This window comes from Cherax quadricarinatus, chromosome 14, assembly GCF_038502225.1.
Source record: "Cherax quadricarinatus isolate ZL_2023a chromosome 14, ASM3850222v1, whole genome shotgun sequence".
NCBI classification, from domain to species: Eukaryota; Metazoa; Arthropoda; class Malacostraca; order Decapoda; family Parastacidae; genus Cherax; species Cherax quadricarinatus.
This window is the reverse complement of record NC_091305.1, coordinates 6,383,927-6,400,841: the sequence shown is the minus strand read 5'-3', so window position 1 is coordinate 6,400,841 and position 16,915 is coordinate 6,383,927. Positions and strand designations below refer to the sequence as shown.

The following is a 16,915-nucleotide window of genomic DNA, read 5'->3' as shown; positions in this document are numbered from 1 at the left end:
TTACTTCATAGAACTCTTTCAAAGATTTTTATGATGTGGGATATTAGAGCTATTGCTCTTTACTTCTTTGTTGATTTACTGCCACATTTGTGGAGTGGTGCTATATACGATGTTTTTAGTGACTATGGGATAACCTCTTTGTCAAGGCTCCCCCTCCATAGCATACATTATGTATGCGGGAAGGGTTTCTCGTCTTTCTTGGTGAACACGGAGTTCGACGAATCTAGGCCTGGGGCAGAGTGCATAGGTATGTTGTTAATAGCTTTTCCAAAGTCCAGTGGAGTTAGGATTATGTTAGAAATTCTGGAGATGGCAAGATTTTGGGTCTCATTCATAAAAAAAATTAATTTGCATTGTCTGTCATGAGTGATTAACGGCTCACTAAACACAGTCATACTGAGATTTCAGTATTTCACTTTGTTTCCTGACGTCGGTGTAAGTCCCATCTTGTTTAAGCAGGGGTCTGGTTACTGGATATGGGTTTTTGCCTTGTTTTTGGCATATAAAATAATTTTTGGGGATTTCTTTCAGTTTTATTTATGGCTTGTAGCTCCTTCTCCCATGGGTCTTATCAAAATTTTCTATTTCTCCAGTCAGTGTTTTCTTCCTTATTTCAGATAGTTTAGCCCTCTTGAGAAGTTGTATGATTCTTCGTCTTTGCGTATAGAGGGAGTGTCTCTCTCATTCTAGTTTACATTTTCTCTTCTCTTTACTTAGGGAAATGTGTATTGAGCATACTTCAACAATCTCTTTGGTGGATGTAAAAATAAAAATAGGAGTTAAAATGAATACAAGAAAACTGAATATCTCAATAGTATATGTTATATGATTTTTATCGAGTTTAATTGTTTTAATAATTGCAGATTGGATTATGATTATAGGTAATGAGGATTCTAGCATTTTAACAAAATTTGAACACATTCTACATTTTAATGGTTGAGGATTACAGATATTGAGAATAAGAATACAGTGGTTCCCCGCTTTTCGTAGTTCCTGGCAATCGTAAAATTCGCCAATCATAGAGGTATTTTCGTATAAACATGGACTCGCTTTTCATAGGTTGACTCGTGAGTCGTAGTTCGTTCGGGACGCATACCCACGGCGTGAGCCAGGGCGGCAGCCAGTCTGGCATTGTTTACAAAATATGAACTATGCTGTCAGACAGCATAGGCTGTCTATGCAGACAGTACAGGCTGTCTACAAATATTGGAATTTAAGGTCCTGTAGATATACATTGCACAGTAGTAAGTGTGGATGTTCTGAACAGGGAGTAAGTTTAGATCTGAAGAGTGGAGGGGGGGGGGGTTGCCAGGGATGGGATTTAGTGATTATTCTTACTGTGGCTTTTTGTTGGGTTATTATTGACTTTAGGTGTGTTGCTGCAGTTGAACCCCAAGCACAGATAGCATTCTGTTTGTCCTCCAGTGCATCCAAGACTATGTCATAATGATGCAGAAGCAGGAGCGACCTGCTTTAAATCCATGTTGTCCTGGGTTGCGCAACTGTTAGTTATCAAAGTGGTTGGCGATCTTACTTCATAGAACTCTTTCAAAGATTTTTATGATGTGGGATATTAGAGCTATTGCTCTTTACTTCTTTGTTGATTTACTGCCACATTTGTGGAGTGGTGCTATATACGATGTTTTTAGTGACTATGGGATAACCTCTTTGTCAAGGCTCCCCCTCCATAGCATACATTATGTATGCGGGAAGGGTTTCTCGTCTTTCTTGGTGAACACGGAGTTCGACGAATCTAGGCCTGGGGCAGAGTGCATAGGTATGTTGTTAATAGCTTTTCCAAAGTCCAGTGGAGTTAGGATTATGTTAGAAATTCTGGAGATGGCAAGATTTTGGGTCTCATTCATAAAAAAAATTAATTTGCATTGTCTGTCATGAGTGATTAACGGCTCACTAAACACAGTCATACTGAGATTTCAGTATTTCACTTTGTTTCCTGACGTCGGTGTAAGTCCCATCTTGTTTAAGCAGGGGTCTGGTTACTGGATATGGGTTTTTGCCTTGTTTTTGGCATATAAAATAATTTTTGGGGATTTCTTTCAGTTTTATTTATGGCTTGTAGCTCCTTCTCCCATGGGTCTTATCAAAATTTTCTATTTCTCCAGTCAGTGTTTTCTTCCTTATTTCAGATAGTTTAGCCCTCTTGAGAAGTTGTATGATTCTTCGTCTTTGCGTATAGAGGGAGTGTCTCTCTCATTCTAGTTTACATTTTCTCTTCTCTTTACTTAGGGAAATGTGTATTGAGCATACTTCAACAATCTCTTTGGTGGATGTAAAAATAAAAATAGGAGTTAAAATGAATACAAGAAAACTGAATATCTCAATAGTATATGTTATATGATTTTTATCGAGTTTAATTGTTTTAATAATTGCAGATTGGATTATGATTATAGGTAATGAGGATTCTAGCATTTTAACAAAATTTGAACACATTCTACATTTTAATGGTTGAGGATTACAGATATTGAGAATAAGAATACAGTGGTTCCCCGCTTTTCGTAGTTCCTGGCAATCGTAAAATTCGCCAATCATAGAGGTATTTTCGTATAAACATGGACTCGCTTTTCATAGGTTGACTCGTGAGTCGTAGTTCGTTCGGGACGCATACCCACGGCGTGAGCCAGGGCGGCAGCCAGTCTGGCATTGTTTACCAGTGAGCGAAGGTCCCCTCACATGCTCCAGTGAAATATTTCATAATATTCCATTTATTTTAGTGCTTGCAAGTACTAAATAAGCTACCATGGCTCCAAAGAAAGCTCCTAGTGCCAAGCCTGTGGTAAAGAAGGTGAGAAATACGATTGAATTTAAGAAAACCATCATTGAACAATATGAAAGTGGTACAAGTGTGGCCGAACTGTCCAGGATGTATAAGAAACCCTACACAACCTTATGTTCCATAGTGGCCAAGAAAAATTAAATAAAGGATGCTGTTGTTGCAAAGGGAGTAACTATGCTGACAAAAATGAGATCACCAGTACTGGAAGAGGTTGAGAAGTTATTATTGGTGTGGATAAATGAGAAACAATTAGCAGGAGATACTCTTATGACTTCGTTTATTTGTGAAAAGGCTAGGCAGTTGCATGAAGATTTGGTAAAGAAATTGCCTGCAAATAGTGGTGAAGTGAGTGAATTTAAGGCCAGCAAAGGCTGGTTTGAGAGATTTAAGAACCGTACTGGCATACACAGTGTGGTAAGGCATGGTGAGGCTGCCAGTTCGGACCACAAGGCGGCTGAAAAATATGTGCATGAATTCTAGGAGTACATAGAGGCTGAAGGACTGAAACCTGAACAAGTGTTCAATTGTGACGAAACAGGCCTCTTTTGGAAGAAAATGCCAAAGAGGACCTTCATTACACAAGAGGAAAAGGCAATGCCAGGACACAAGCCTATGAAAGACAGGCTGACGCTAATGTTCTGTGCTAATGCTAGTGGGGATTTCAAAGTGAAGCCATTAATAGTGTACCATTCTGAAAATCCCAGAGTGTTCAGGAAAAACAATGTTATGAAGAGTAAATTGTGTGTGTTTTGGAAATCTAATAGTAAGGCATGGATCACGAGGGAAATTTTCGTCGAGTGGTTCAATGAAGTGTTTGGCCCTAGTGTGAAGGAGTATCTCCTGGAAAAGAAATTGGATCTCAAGTGCCTGCTAGTAATGGACAATGCACCTGCTCATCCTCCAAACTTGGATGACCTAATTTTCGAGGAGTATGGGTTCATCACAGTAAAGTTCTTGCCCCCAAATACCACTCCTCTCCTCCAACCCATGGACCAGCAGGTTATTGCAAACTTTAAAAAACTCTACACAAAAGCAATGTTTCACAGGTGCTTGACTGTGACCACAGACACTCACTTGACCCTAAGGGAATTTTGGAGAGAACACTTCAGCATCCTCCACTGCATAACCCTTATAGGTATGGCTTGGGAGGGAGTGACTACCAGGACTTTGAACTCTGCCTGGAGAAAATTGTGGCCAGATTGTGTCGACAAGAGGGATTTTGAAGAATTTGGGACTGACCCTAATGAGCCTATGTCTGTTGTAAAATCAATTGTGGCATTGGGGAGTTCCATGGAGTTGGATGTGAGTTTGGAGGATGTGGAAGAATTGGTGGAAGACCACAATGAAGAGCTTACCACTGAGGAGCTGCAAGAGCTTCAGCAGGAAGAGCAACACATCGCAGCTCAGAATCTTGCTGCAGAGGAGGAGGAAGAGAGATGGAAGAAGGTGCCTTCTTCAGAAATTAAAGAGATTTTTATTATGTGGGGTAAGATGGAAAGCTTTATGGAGAAACATCACCCTAACAAGGTTGTTGCAAGCCAGGTTGGCAACATGTACAGTGACAAAGTCTTGGGCCATTTTAGGGAAGTGTTAAAGAGACGCCAGAAACAGAGCTCTCTCCACAGTTATTTTGTGAGACAGGACTCCAGTGACTCTCAAGGTGGTCCTAGTGGCATTAAGAAACAGAGAAGAGAAGCAACCCCAGAAAAGCAAATGGTACCTGAGGTGTTGATGGAAGGGGATTCCCCTTCCAAACTATAAACAATCCACTCTCTCCTCCTCCAGTCTCCCATACACTAAGAAGAATCTCCAATAAAGGTAAGTGTGTGTGGATGAGCGACTTTGACATACAGGCCAACCCTTCCTTGTTGTCTGTTCTTGCTGTCGTATCTAAACAAGTTGTACCCTGGTATCCATATTTCGTTGTGAAAATGATCTTTTGTGTTGGTCTCTGAAAGCAGCGAACACAATATTTGACTCCACGAGGATTCCACTGATTAAAGGTATTTTGCTTAGGTGGATGGCTTAGGCCTTGTATATTTGCAAATACAAATGTAGTATCGTTGGCTTGTTGGGGGCTTTTCTGATGGCAATAATATGCCATTAATGTGACATATGGTTTTGGGGTGGGAGCCACTGATTGTGTCTCCACTCTAACAGGGCTCCGAGGTGGCGGAATATTTTTGTTATTTATAATTTTTTCTACTTCCTGACACTAAAAAAAATCTGTTATTGAATAATTGTCAGTACCATGGTTAGTGTCCCAGGATTTGTGGGGTCTTGACCTCCTGGTCCTTTTCAAGTGGTATGCAGGGAAGTTTATGTTGTAACATTGTTTTTCGTGGACTGATGTATAACACATTTCAGGCTGAAACAGTTGACAGGCGGTAGAAAGACACTCCTCTTTTTTCAGGTCACAGCATTTTTTATACGATGGGCAAAATTGCACGTCCCATACTCGTTTTTTCCAGATATTCCATGCCTGCAGATACTCAAAACGGAATCTACTTTCTGGTGGCTAGGAATTAGGTGGCTGGATTTTTAATTGAAGCATATTCCAAATCTGTACCATCACTGTCTAGTAACCAGATCAGGATTATCATTACCAGCTGTCTGTCTGGTACTGTACAAACACCATCCACACAGCTAGTGAATATTATATTCCCATATTAATGCCTACGTTGAATTTACTTAACAAAATCCATTTTCCGTAAGAAGCAATCGATGATTTACACCGTGATTCACACACCGTGAGTCTCATGCCGTGATTCAGTCACTGATTTATACCACGATTCAATCACCACGGTTCAGGCAATGATCCACTAACCATGATTTACATGATTAAGTCACCATGATTCACACGATGATTCAGTCACCATAATTCACATCACGATTCAGTCATTATTCACACCATGATTTAATCACCATGATTCAGTCACTATGATCTAATCACCATGATTCAATCACTATGATTTACACCATTATTCACATCATGAATCAGTCACCATGATTCATATCAAGATTCAATCACCATGATTTAGTTATCACAGTTCAGTCACCATGATTTCACAATTCAGTCACCATAATTTATAGATGAATGCTTCAGAGAACCGACATGTTGATTAATTAGACACATATACAACTCTTGGGAATCTTCATTGAGGAGACGTTTCGCCACACACTGGCTTCATCAGTCCATACGAAGGAGAAACTTGAAGAACAGGAGGAGAATGAGGTAATCAGTCCCTCAACCTTGAGTCGATGTGTTCAGTCCATCAATCTTGATGGATTGATGGACTGAACACATCGACTCAAGGTTGAGGGACTGATTACCTCATTCTCCTCCTGTTCTTCAAGTTTCTCCTTCGTATGGACTGATGAAGCCACTGTGTGGCGAAACGTCTCCTCAATGAAGATTCCCAAGAGTTGTATATGTGTCTAATTAATCACCATAATTTAGTTATGATTCACACGATTCAGTCACCATAATTCACATCACGAGTCAGTCATGACTCAGTCACCATGATTCACCCCATTATTTAATCATTGTGATTCGCACTATGATTCAATCACCATGATTCACATCATCATTTAACTATCATAATTCATGCCATGATTCACAACATGATTTAACTATCATAATTCATGCCATGATTTACACCATGATTTAACTATCATAATTCATGCCATGATTCACACGAGTCAGTCACCATTATTCACATAATTCAATCACCATGATTCACACTGATTCAGTCACCACATTTCACACCATGATTTAATCATCTTGATTCACACTATGCTTTAACCACGATTCAGTCACCCTGATTCACTCCATGATTCAACTATGATTATTCACATGATTCAGTCACCATGATTCAATCATTATTCACATGCCATGATTCAGTTGTCATTACACTCTCATTCACGTGCCATGATTGACACGCTATGATTCACATACCATGATTCACACAATAATACACTGGTTCACACAATGATACACCACGATTCACACCATGGTACACCACGATTCACACACCCCCTAACTCACCATGACTCACACACTCCTAACTTACCGCAATTCCCTTGCCGAATTACACATTATGATTCACATGCTGAATCTCCCACTATAATTTACAAACCACTCGTTTTTTCATCAGATCACTAAAGACAGATATCATAACAGATAAATTTAAAATGGCAAATGTGTTACTGACTCACAACCTCAATTTGTAGACCAGTCATCCTAACCTTGATTGTGGGAAAGTTGATCGAGTCAATAAATGGTGATGCAAATCAGAGGGGCATGCATACCTTATAGGTTTACTAATCTTCTTCACTAGGGTATTTGAGGTAGTCGACTAAAATAAAGAATACGATATCTTGTAAATGGTCTTCATGGGTTAGGTTAGGTAGGTTTGTCAGGAAACAGGAGAAATGTTACCTGACATGTGTCTTAGTCGTATGATGACCCGCAGCTGGAGCTTTTAGTTATCTGACTGAAGCCTTCCACTGGCTTACCACCCCTTTAAAAATTATGGTTACGATTATAACCATTTTTCCTACTTAAATGGTCTTCGGGAGGCTGGTGCAAGGAGTAGCGGCACATGGCATTTGAGAAATTTTGCTCTGGGTCGAGGCATGGCTGACTATTATGCAATAGAGAACTTGTATTAATGGGAAAAATTAGAATGAATATCCTTTTAAGTGGTGTGCCACAGGGGTCAGTATTTGAACTTTGAAATGATATAGGAAAGTACTAATTTGACAACTTAATTGTTAATGAGAGGAACATGAGTGGGTGTGGTTGAATGTGAATTGGACCTGCCTAGCATAGGTCGATATGCCAGATTCAGTGCTTCACTGCTATCATATTTTATGTTTGCATTCATAATTTCAAACATTCAGCCCCAGGGATATTTGTTTTTAATTAATTAAAATAAACGTCAAATTTTTATTTTAATTATTGAGGTGGTTCAGAAGTAAACTGAAATTTATTTAGTGCGACTTCACAGGAATAAAAATTTCACATTATTTCACACATAAAATGATCAAATCAGCACCTACACATTTAATTTTTACTCTCTGCCATTGACGAATTAGGAGGCATTATTTTGCTGAGGGTTGTAGAAGTTATAAGAGCCATTCCAGGATGTTGTGAAGGGGCTCAGCAACTGATCACAGAGCTCCTGCACTACCAATTCTTCCAGACTCTGGTCCTCATTACTGTGGACATGTTGAAAATTTGAAGCTGATCAGATCGAGCATTCCCAAGTTAAGAATGAAAAACAAAAAAAATTAAGAAAAACAATATGGCAACCATTGAGGGATCCCCTTTCAGGAATACCTTATAATCCTACCTTTAGATGCCATATTTTTATATTCACAGGTATTTTTTCTTTGCATTAGTTTTATTACACATACATACTGACTCTCAGTCTGTGTTATTACATTCACCAGGAAACATTAATCCATATGGGTCATTCAGGGCAAGGAGTGCTTAAGGCTTGATCTTCTGTCAGCTGCTCATGACTTGATCTCTGACCTGTCAGGCTGTAGAACATCTGGTTGCTCCTTTCTATAGATGAACTATAAATGGTGGCAAGCTCCAAATTATTATATTTATGAGGGAGCACTAAACCCATAAGGGTCATACAATGCCAAGAGAATAACAACAACAACAATATAGACTAAGAGCTAAACCTGGACAAGTCATACATCACTGAGTGACAGGGAGAATGGGAGGCATTCAGACTAAATCCAAGGAAGGGGCCATCAGGTCCACTGCTTTGGATCAAAGGCCCCTTGCCAACATCAAGGAACATTCCTTCAGTGAAGCAAGCTCCAAAATGGTATCTGACTCTACACCCAGTCATTCTATCTGAGCAATCTGGCATTGGTACAAATACTTCAATATACCTCTGCATGGTTATCTGTTTTCTTCAGTGCCAGCAGTACACAATGGTGTTACTAGTGGTATCAAGACTACATATCGCCACCACCAGGTAGCTTACTTCAGAGTTGCTGGGACTTCCAGGAACCTAAAACATTACCATCTCCTGTATGGCCTGGCACAGTGGAGGCATGCTGTTCCAGCACCAGATGAAACATCTGATGCAGGTAACTGCCAACCTGTTTTATGTCCTGCTTTCCTTTGTTTGCTGTTTCTTCAACATTTGCCTCTGCACATTTAGAAGGTATTTGTCACATCCATCCCTACTACGCAACTCATAATGGTCATTGCTGCCATTATGAATTGCACCAAAGACATTTTGACTGATATCTGGCATCCGCTTCTGCAGCATCCTGGGACAATCTTTCTTGAGCATCTCCAGTGTCCAACATTCAATGATGCAATAGCCAAATCATAGTTTTTTCCCAATGTTGTTGTAATGCTCAGGTTCACGTGTGAAACACCTGCACTCATTCAGTAAGGATGGCCAATGGTCTTTCATCCTTGGATGCTTAACCCTGCTGGACCCAACAATTTCTCTAGCCACTGTTTCCTCAATGACTTTGAGGCATCAATGTTCTTCCACCCCACTTACTTTCACACAAGCTTAGTGGTTTCCCCTGACCTCTCAAATTCAGAGAACAGCACAAAGATTCCCACCTAAAAACCTCACTGTTATGCCTTTAACTTGGGTTTTTGGAAGCATTTAAGGTGCATTTTTCTCTCTGATTTGAAACATCTAATCTTAGGATGCAACTTCCTCTAGCTTCACATCCTTTAGTGGATGATGACACTTCAGTGGGAAGGGCTTTTGGCATAAGGAATTGTCACTACCCTCCCCTTCTTTGGATCAAACTTGCACTGTATAGCCCTTGTGGTTTAGTGCTTCTTTTTTATTATAATAATAATAATTTGGATCAAACTTGATTACTCTGTCCCATTCAACAGTGGCTATGTTACCTTCATGGATTTAATGCTTCCCTAATATAATAATAATAATAATAATAATAATAATAATAATAATAATAATAATAATAATAATAATAATTATAATAATAATAATTTAGTAGGGAGCAAGGAGCTAGTAACCCCTTTTCTTGCATAAATTACTAAATGTTAAAAAAAAAAAAGAAAACTTTGTTTCTTTTTTGGGGGGTCACCCTGCCTTGGTAGGAGATGGCCATTATGTTAAAAAAATAAAAATTAGTAAAACAATCTCACAACCAGTAGCAAGGCTCTGCTAGAACTTGATGACTTGCTAATGTGGTTTGCAGACATCACTTACTCTGCCACTGATGCCACCACTGTCATTCAACAGACAGCACCAGTGCACCTACTTTCTCGAAGTCTCAATATCCCATCCCAGATTTATTATTACATTCTTGGGAGGGATTGGGAAGTTGTTGCTTAATCCAAAGGGCTCAAACAGCACCTGAAGAATGTAAGATTTGATTCAAGGAAGTGGAAATTCAGCCCAACTTCCTGGATCAAGAGCTTTTCAATGGTTCTGGTACAGTAAATATGAATTTTGAAACATTTGCTTTGGAATGTTGCATGATGCTTTAACTAATGTATTTTCCAAGAGAAGTCACAACTTCAGTGCCATTTATTATTCGAAAGTTGAAGAGGATTGACACAAAGTACTTGTCATGCATGGCCTGAGGGATGAACTATATTCCCTTTTGCCTCTCTTAAACATATACTGTACTGTAATTAATTCCTTTCAAAACTCTTTACTTGACACAAATTCATGCAATAATAAGCTTTCAACCACAGCACATGCAACTGGAAAAACTGTGAATAGTCAAGTATATTTACGATTATCAGTAGTGTACATGCTGGCTCTTCACTATAGTAAATGTGATAATTTTAAAAGGAAAAAACTACAGGAACCATGAATGCAAAACTGTGTTTAATTTTACTTGTACAGTGGAACCTCAAAAATCGAACGTATTAAATATCGAACGTTTCGAAAATAAGACCGTTTTCTCGGACAAACTGTGTCCCAATTTTCGAACGCGCCCCTAATTTCAGACCGCCAGGTACGGGACCTGTCCGCTGGCCCGCTCTGTACGTGTCCCCGCGCAGGCACCGTGAGCAGTCTAGCTTTGTTTATGCTTGAGTGAACACTAACCTGCGATCTCATTCACACATTTTACGATTATTTAATTGTGTTTAGTGCTTGTGGGGCTGTGAAATAAGCTGCCATGGGCCCAAAGAAACTTGCTAGCGGTACCCCTGTGGTAAAGAAAGTGAGAAACACCATAGATGTGAAGAAGGAAATAATACAGAAGTATGAGATTGGAGTGAGACTTGTTGAGCTTGCCAGGATGTACAGAGGACTGTGGACAGTTATTTTGTGAGACAGAAACAGACGACTGTGGACAGTTATTTTGTGAGACAGAAACAGACGACTGTGGACAGTTATTTTGTGAGACAGAAACAGACGACTGTGGAGTTATTTTGTGAGACAGAAACAGACGACTGTGGAGTTATTTTGTGAGACAAACAGATGATTGTGGACAGTTATTTTGTGAGACAGAAACAGATGACTGTGGAGTTATTTTGTGAGACAAACAGACAACTGTGGAGTTATTTTGTGAGACAAACAGACGATTGTGGACAGTTATTTTGTGAGACAAACAGACGACTGTGGAGTTATTTTGTGAGACAAACAGACAACTGTGGAGTTATTTTGTGAGACAAACAGATGATTGTGGACAGTTATTTTGTGAGACAGAAACAGACGACTGTGGACAGTTATTTTGTGAGACAGAAACAGACAACTGTGGAGTTATTTTGTGAGACAAACAGACGAATGTGGACAGTTATTTTGTGAGACAGAAACAGACGACTGTGGACAGTTAATTTGTGAGACAAAGAGACGATTGTGGACAGTTATTTTGTGAGACAGAAACAGAGGACTGTAGATAGTTATTTTGTGAGACAGAAACAGAGGACTGTAGACAGTTATTTTGTGAGACTGGAGTCCAATGACTCTCAAGCTGGTCCTAGTGGCATTAAAATACAGAGAAGGGAAGCAACCCCAGAGAGGGCTTTGATACCGGAAGTCCTCATGGAGGGGGATTCTCCTTCCAAACAATAACCCCAACTCCCCCTCTCCTCCTCCCTATCTTCCAGATGCCATCACCAATCTTCAATAAAGGTAAGTAAAAATGTTATTTTATATTACTATACATAATTAAAGACTATAGCATTTGTTGTGTGTATGTAAAACTGTAATTAATCTCTATAAAATGTATTATTTTTGTGAATATTTTTGGGTTTCTGGAATGGATTAATTGTATTTCCATTATTTCTTATGGAAAATATTGCTTCGAATTTCAGACTTTTTGAATTTAGAACTAGCTCCTGGAACAGATTAAGTTCAATTTTTGAGGTTCCACTGTATTTGCTTATCAAGAGAGTAAATGGAATCTCAGATAAAACTCATAAACATCAGCCTAATGTTTTATAGAGAAAATGAAAACAAAATATTTCATATAAATGGAAATTATCAAATTTTTTTGGTGAACATGACTGATACCCATTTTTAATTACAAGATAAAGTGACCCATGCTAATACAAGTCAGCTGCAGTATACAATGCTCTGGAAATGGACAAGCTGCTAATACACTCAGAAGAGGAAAAAATAAAAAACAGTCACATTAAATAATTTCAATTTAAGAAATAAATGCACACAACAAATCATCAAGTAATCAGAGTAAAAAAAATGACTAACAACAAATGTCAATTATTTACTGTGAAGTACTGTAGATGAATGGTTCAAAGAACCGACACGTTAAATTAGACACATGTGCAACTCTTGGGTATCTTTATTGAGATAAAGATACCCAAGAGTTGCACATGTGTCTAATTTAACACTGTGAAGTACTGAAGAACTAGGTTATATTAGCTTTAACTTCTGCAGCTGCTGAAACAAGGTATTAAATGTAATTTTACATGTTACTGTCTAATATTTGAACAAATTAATATACCAATTAAAAGTAAATTTGCAAAACAAATATTCTTTAAAGAAATGCAAGTTGCAGGTAGTCATAAAAATGCAACAAAGATACTCATCATTGATTTTATTTTGTATTTATTATGTTGTCAATGAATATTCAAGAACACTGAATCACTTCCCACTTTCATAGGGTGAGAAGGCACTCTCCTGGAAACAACTATCATTTACAATATGTAGTATATTCAAGTAACACTTGCTTAAACAAGGAATATGACAATCTTAAAGTAAAATATCTATGCATATCAACAAAAATAAACTAAACATATTTTAAGTTTGGCATAAATCATTCATCTAGGCTGAGACTAATTTTGTGCCTCTCCATCTCTGCTCTTAAGTCTACCTCGTCGATTCTGCGTCCTGATGGAGATACATAGGTGCAAAATCCTCTTGATCCCGCTACTGGAGATTGAGCACCAAATGGCCCTGATCTTGGTGATCCATGATAGGATGTAGTGAGAGGGGATGAATGTAAACTAGCCACTCCTGGATGCACAGCAGATATGGGAGTGTATGGAGCACTTGGTGTCAGAGGGGTGACTAAGTTCTGAAAAGTATTAACAATATAGAAAAATGACACATAATGTAAAACAATAAATATATAATATGTATGTATTTCAGGACAATTACACTCATATCCTCATCCTCACACAGAACAGCAGGAGGCCAAGGCAAGAATATGATGAGAGTAACAGAGCGATGGTACACTCACTCTCTTTCACACACTCACAGGTGCTACGAATCGACCCCTGAAACCACAAATAGGCGAGTGTACACACACACACCAAAGGCAATGGGGCCAGATAACATCTCCCCATGGGTCCTGAGAGAGAGGGAGCAGAGGCGCTATGTGTACCCCTAACAACAATATTCAATACATCTATTGAAACAAGGAGATTGCCTGAGGCATGGAAGACAACAAATGTAGTCCCAATCTTTAAAAAAGAAGACAGACATGAAGCACTAAACTACAGACCAGTGTCACTGGCATGTATAGTATGCAAAGTCATGGAGAAGATTATCAGGAGAAGAGTGGTGGAACACCTAGAAAGGAATGATCTCATCAACAGCAGCCAACATGGTTTCAGGGATGGGAAATCCTGTGTCACAAACCTACTGGAGTTCTATGACATGGTGACAGCAGTAAGACAAGAGAGAGAGGGGTGGGTGGATTGCATTTTCTTGGACTACAAAAAGGGATTTGACACAGTTCCACACAAGAGATTAGTGCAAAAACTGGAGGACCAAGCAGGGATAACAGGGAAGGCACTACAATGGATCAGGGAATACTTGTCAGGAAGACAGCAGCGAGTCATGGTACGTGGCGAGGTGTCAGAGTGGGCATCTGTGACCAGTGGGGTCCCACAGGGGTCAGTCCTAGGACCAGTGCTGTTTCTGGTATTTGTGAATGACATGACGGAAGGAATAGACTCCGAGGTGTCCCTGTTTGCGGATGACGTGAAGTTGATGAGAAGAATTCATTCGATCAAAGACCAGGCAGAACTACAAAGGGATCTGGACAGGCTGCAGACATGGTCCAGCAATTGGCTCCTGGAGTTCAATCCCACCAAGTGCAAAGTCATGAAGATTGGGGAAGGGCAAAGAAGACCGCAGACAGAGTACAGTCTAGGGGGCCAGAGACTACAAACCTCACTCAAGGAAAAAGATCTTGGGGTGAGTATAACACCAGGCACATCTCCTGAAGCGCACATCAACCAAATAATGGCTGCAGCATATAGGCGCCTAGCAAACCTCAGAACAGCATTCCGACATCTTAATAAGGAATCGTTAAGGACCCTGTACACCGTGTACGTTAGGCCCATATTGGAGTATGTAGCACCAGTTTGGAACCCACACCTAGCCAAGCACATAAAGAAACTAGAGTAAGTGCAAAGGTTTGCAACAAGACTAGTCTCAGAGCTAAGAGGTATGTCCTACGAGGAGAGGTTAAGGGAAATCAACCTGACGACACTGGAGGACAGGAGAGATAGGAAGGACATGATAATGACACGTTTGAGCATCCCTTTGGATTTTGAAAGAGTTATGGCCAACAATACTGAGAGGAATTGACAAGGTGGACAAAGACAGGATGTTCCAGAGATTGGACACAGTAACAAGGGGACACAGTTAGAAGTTGAAGACACAGATGAATCACAGGGATGTTAGGAAGTATTTCTTCAGCCACAGAGTAGTCAGTAAGTGGAATAGTTTGGGAAGCGATGTAGTGGAGGCAGGATCCATACATAGCTTTAAGCAGAGGTATGATAAAGCTCACGGTTCAGGGAGAGTGACCTAGTAGCGACCAGTGAAGAGGCAGGGCCAGGAGCTTGGACTCGACCCCTGCAACCTCAACTAGGTGAGTACACACACACACACACACACGCGCGCGCACACACGCACACGCACTACATAATAGGAACACTTCAGTCTGGTGGCAAGAATATGATGAGAGTAACAAAGCGATGGTTGACACTGGCTGAAGTAGCTGGAAGGGCTCATGTGAGCAGGGCAAAGCTGCTGATTGTGGGTGACTTCAATCACAAAGAAATTGACTGGGACACCCTGGAGCCACATGGGGACCCAGAAAAGTGGAGGGCTAAGATGATGGAGGTGGTACTGGAAAACCTCACGTACCAACACGTAAGGACACTAACAGAGAGAGAGGAGAGGCCGAACCAGCGAAACTGGACCTAGTATTCTCCTTCAGTAGTGCAGATATTGAGGATATCACATATGAAAGACCCTTCAGGGCCACTGACCACATGGTTTTGAGCTTCAAATACATATTAGAGTTACAAGTGGAAAGGGTAGCAGGAAGGGCAGGACAAATGAAGCCAAACTATAAGAGAGGGCACTACACAGGCATGAAGAATTTCCTGCATGAGGTTCAGTGGTACAGGGCACTGGCAGGGAAGTAAGTAAATGAGATGATGGAATATGTGACAACAGTATGCAAGGAAGCTGAGGAGAGGTTTATACCTAAGGGTAACAGAAATAATGAAAAGGCCAGGATGAGCTCTTGGTTCACTCAAAGGTGTAGAGAGGCCAAAACCAAGTGTGCTAGAGAATGGAAGAAGTATAGACGGCAAAGAACCCAGGATAATAAAGAGAGCAGTCATAAAGCCAGAAACGAATATGCACAGGTAAGAAAGGAGGCCCAATGACAATATGAAAATGACATAGCAGCGAAAGCCGAATCTGACCCAAAGCTGTTATACAGCCACATCAGGAGGAAAACAACAGTCAAGGACCAGGTAATCAGGCTGAGAAAGGGAGGAGGGGAGATCACAAGAAATGACCAAGAAATATGTGAGGAGCTCAACATGAGATTCAAAGAAGTGTTCACAGAGGAGACAGAATAGACTCCAGAAAGACAGAGAGGTTGGGTACACCATCAAGTGTTGGGCACAATACATACAACCAAGGAAGAAGTGAAGAGGCTACTAAGCGAGCTAGATACCTCAAAGGCACTGGGGCCAGATAACATCACTCCATGGGTCCTGAGAGAGGGAGCAAAGGCACTGTGTGTGCCACTAACAACAATCTTCAACACATCTATCGAAACAGGGCAACTATCTGAGGTATGGAAGACAGCAAATGTAGTCCCAATTTTTAAAAAAGGAGACAGACATGAAGCACTAACTACAGACCAGTGTCACTAACATGTATAGTATGCAAAGTCATGGAGAAGATTATCAGAAGAGTGGTGGAGCACCTAGAAAGGAATGAGCTTATCAACGTGTGTGGCCTGGTGGCTAAAGCTCCCGCTTCACACATGGAGGGCCCGGGTTCGATTCCCGGCGGGTGGAAACATTTCGACGTTTCCTTACACCTGTTGTTCTGTTCACCTAGCAGCAAATAGGTACCTGGGTGTTAGTCGACTTGTGTGGGTCACATCCTGGGGGACAAGATTAAGGACCCCAATGGAAATAAGTTAGACAGTCCTCGATGACGCACTGACTTTCTTGGGTTATCCTGGGTGGCTAACCCTCCGGGGTTAAAAATCCAAACGAAATCTTATCTTATCTTATCTAACGACAAGCAGCACAGTTTCAGGGACGGGAAATCCTGTGTCACAAACCCACTGGAGTTGTATGACAGGGTGACAGCAGTAAGACGAGAGAGAGAGAGAAGAGTAGGTAGATTG

General features: G+C 40.4%; 2 protein-coding genes across 5 annotated transcripts in view; one reads left to right on the top strand and one right to left on the bottom strand.

The window, feature by feature from the left end:
* The first annotated feature begins 4,558 nt into the window (after positions 1–4,558).
* LOC128695782 (protein Star-like) overlaps positions 4,559–16,915 on the top strand; it is a 128,495-nt gene continuing 116,138 nt past the window's right edge. The window contains exon 1 of the mRNA XM_053786608.2: positions 4,559–4,612. The gene's annotated coding sequence lies outside the window, so the exon portion shown is untranslated. The remainder of the gene's footprint in view (positions 4,613–16,915) is intronic.
* The window catches only part of LOC128695769 (mitochondrial outer membrane protein SLC25A46), an 83,726-nt gene continuing 79,218 nt past the window's right edge, over positions 12,408–16,915 (bottom strand). For 3 of the 4 annotated variants that reach the window (XM_070084810.1, XM_070084808.1, XM_070084807.1), the window contains one exon: positions 12,408–13,315. In XM_070084810.1, the coding sequence (XP_069940911.1) occupies positions 13,055–13,315 (261 nt within the window). In that variant the 3' untranslated portion in view covers positions 12,408–13,054. The remainder of the gene's footprint in view (positions 13,316–16,915) is intronic. The other variant, XM_070084809.1, reaches the window with a different exon arrangement.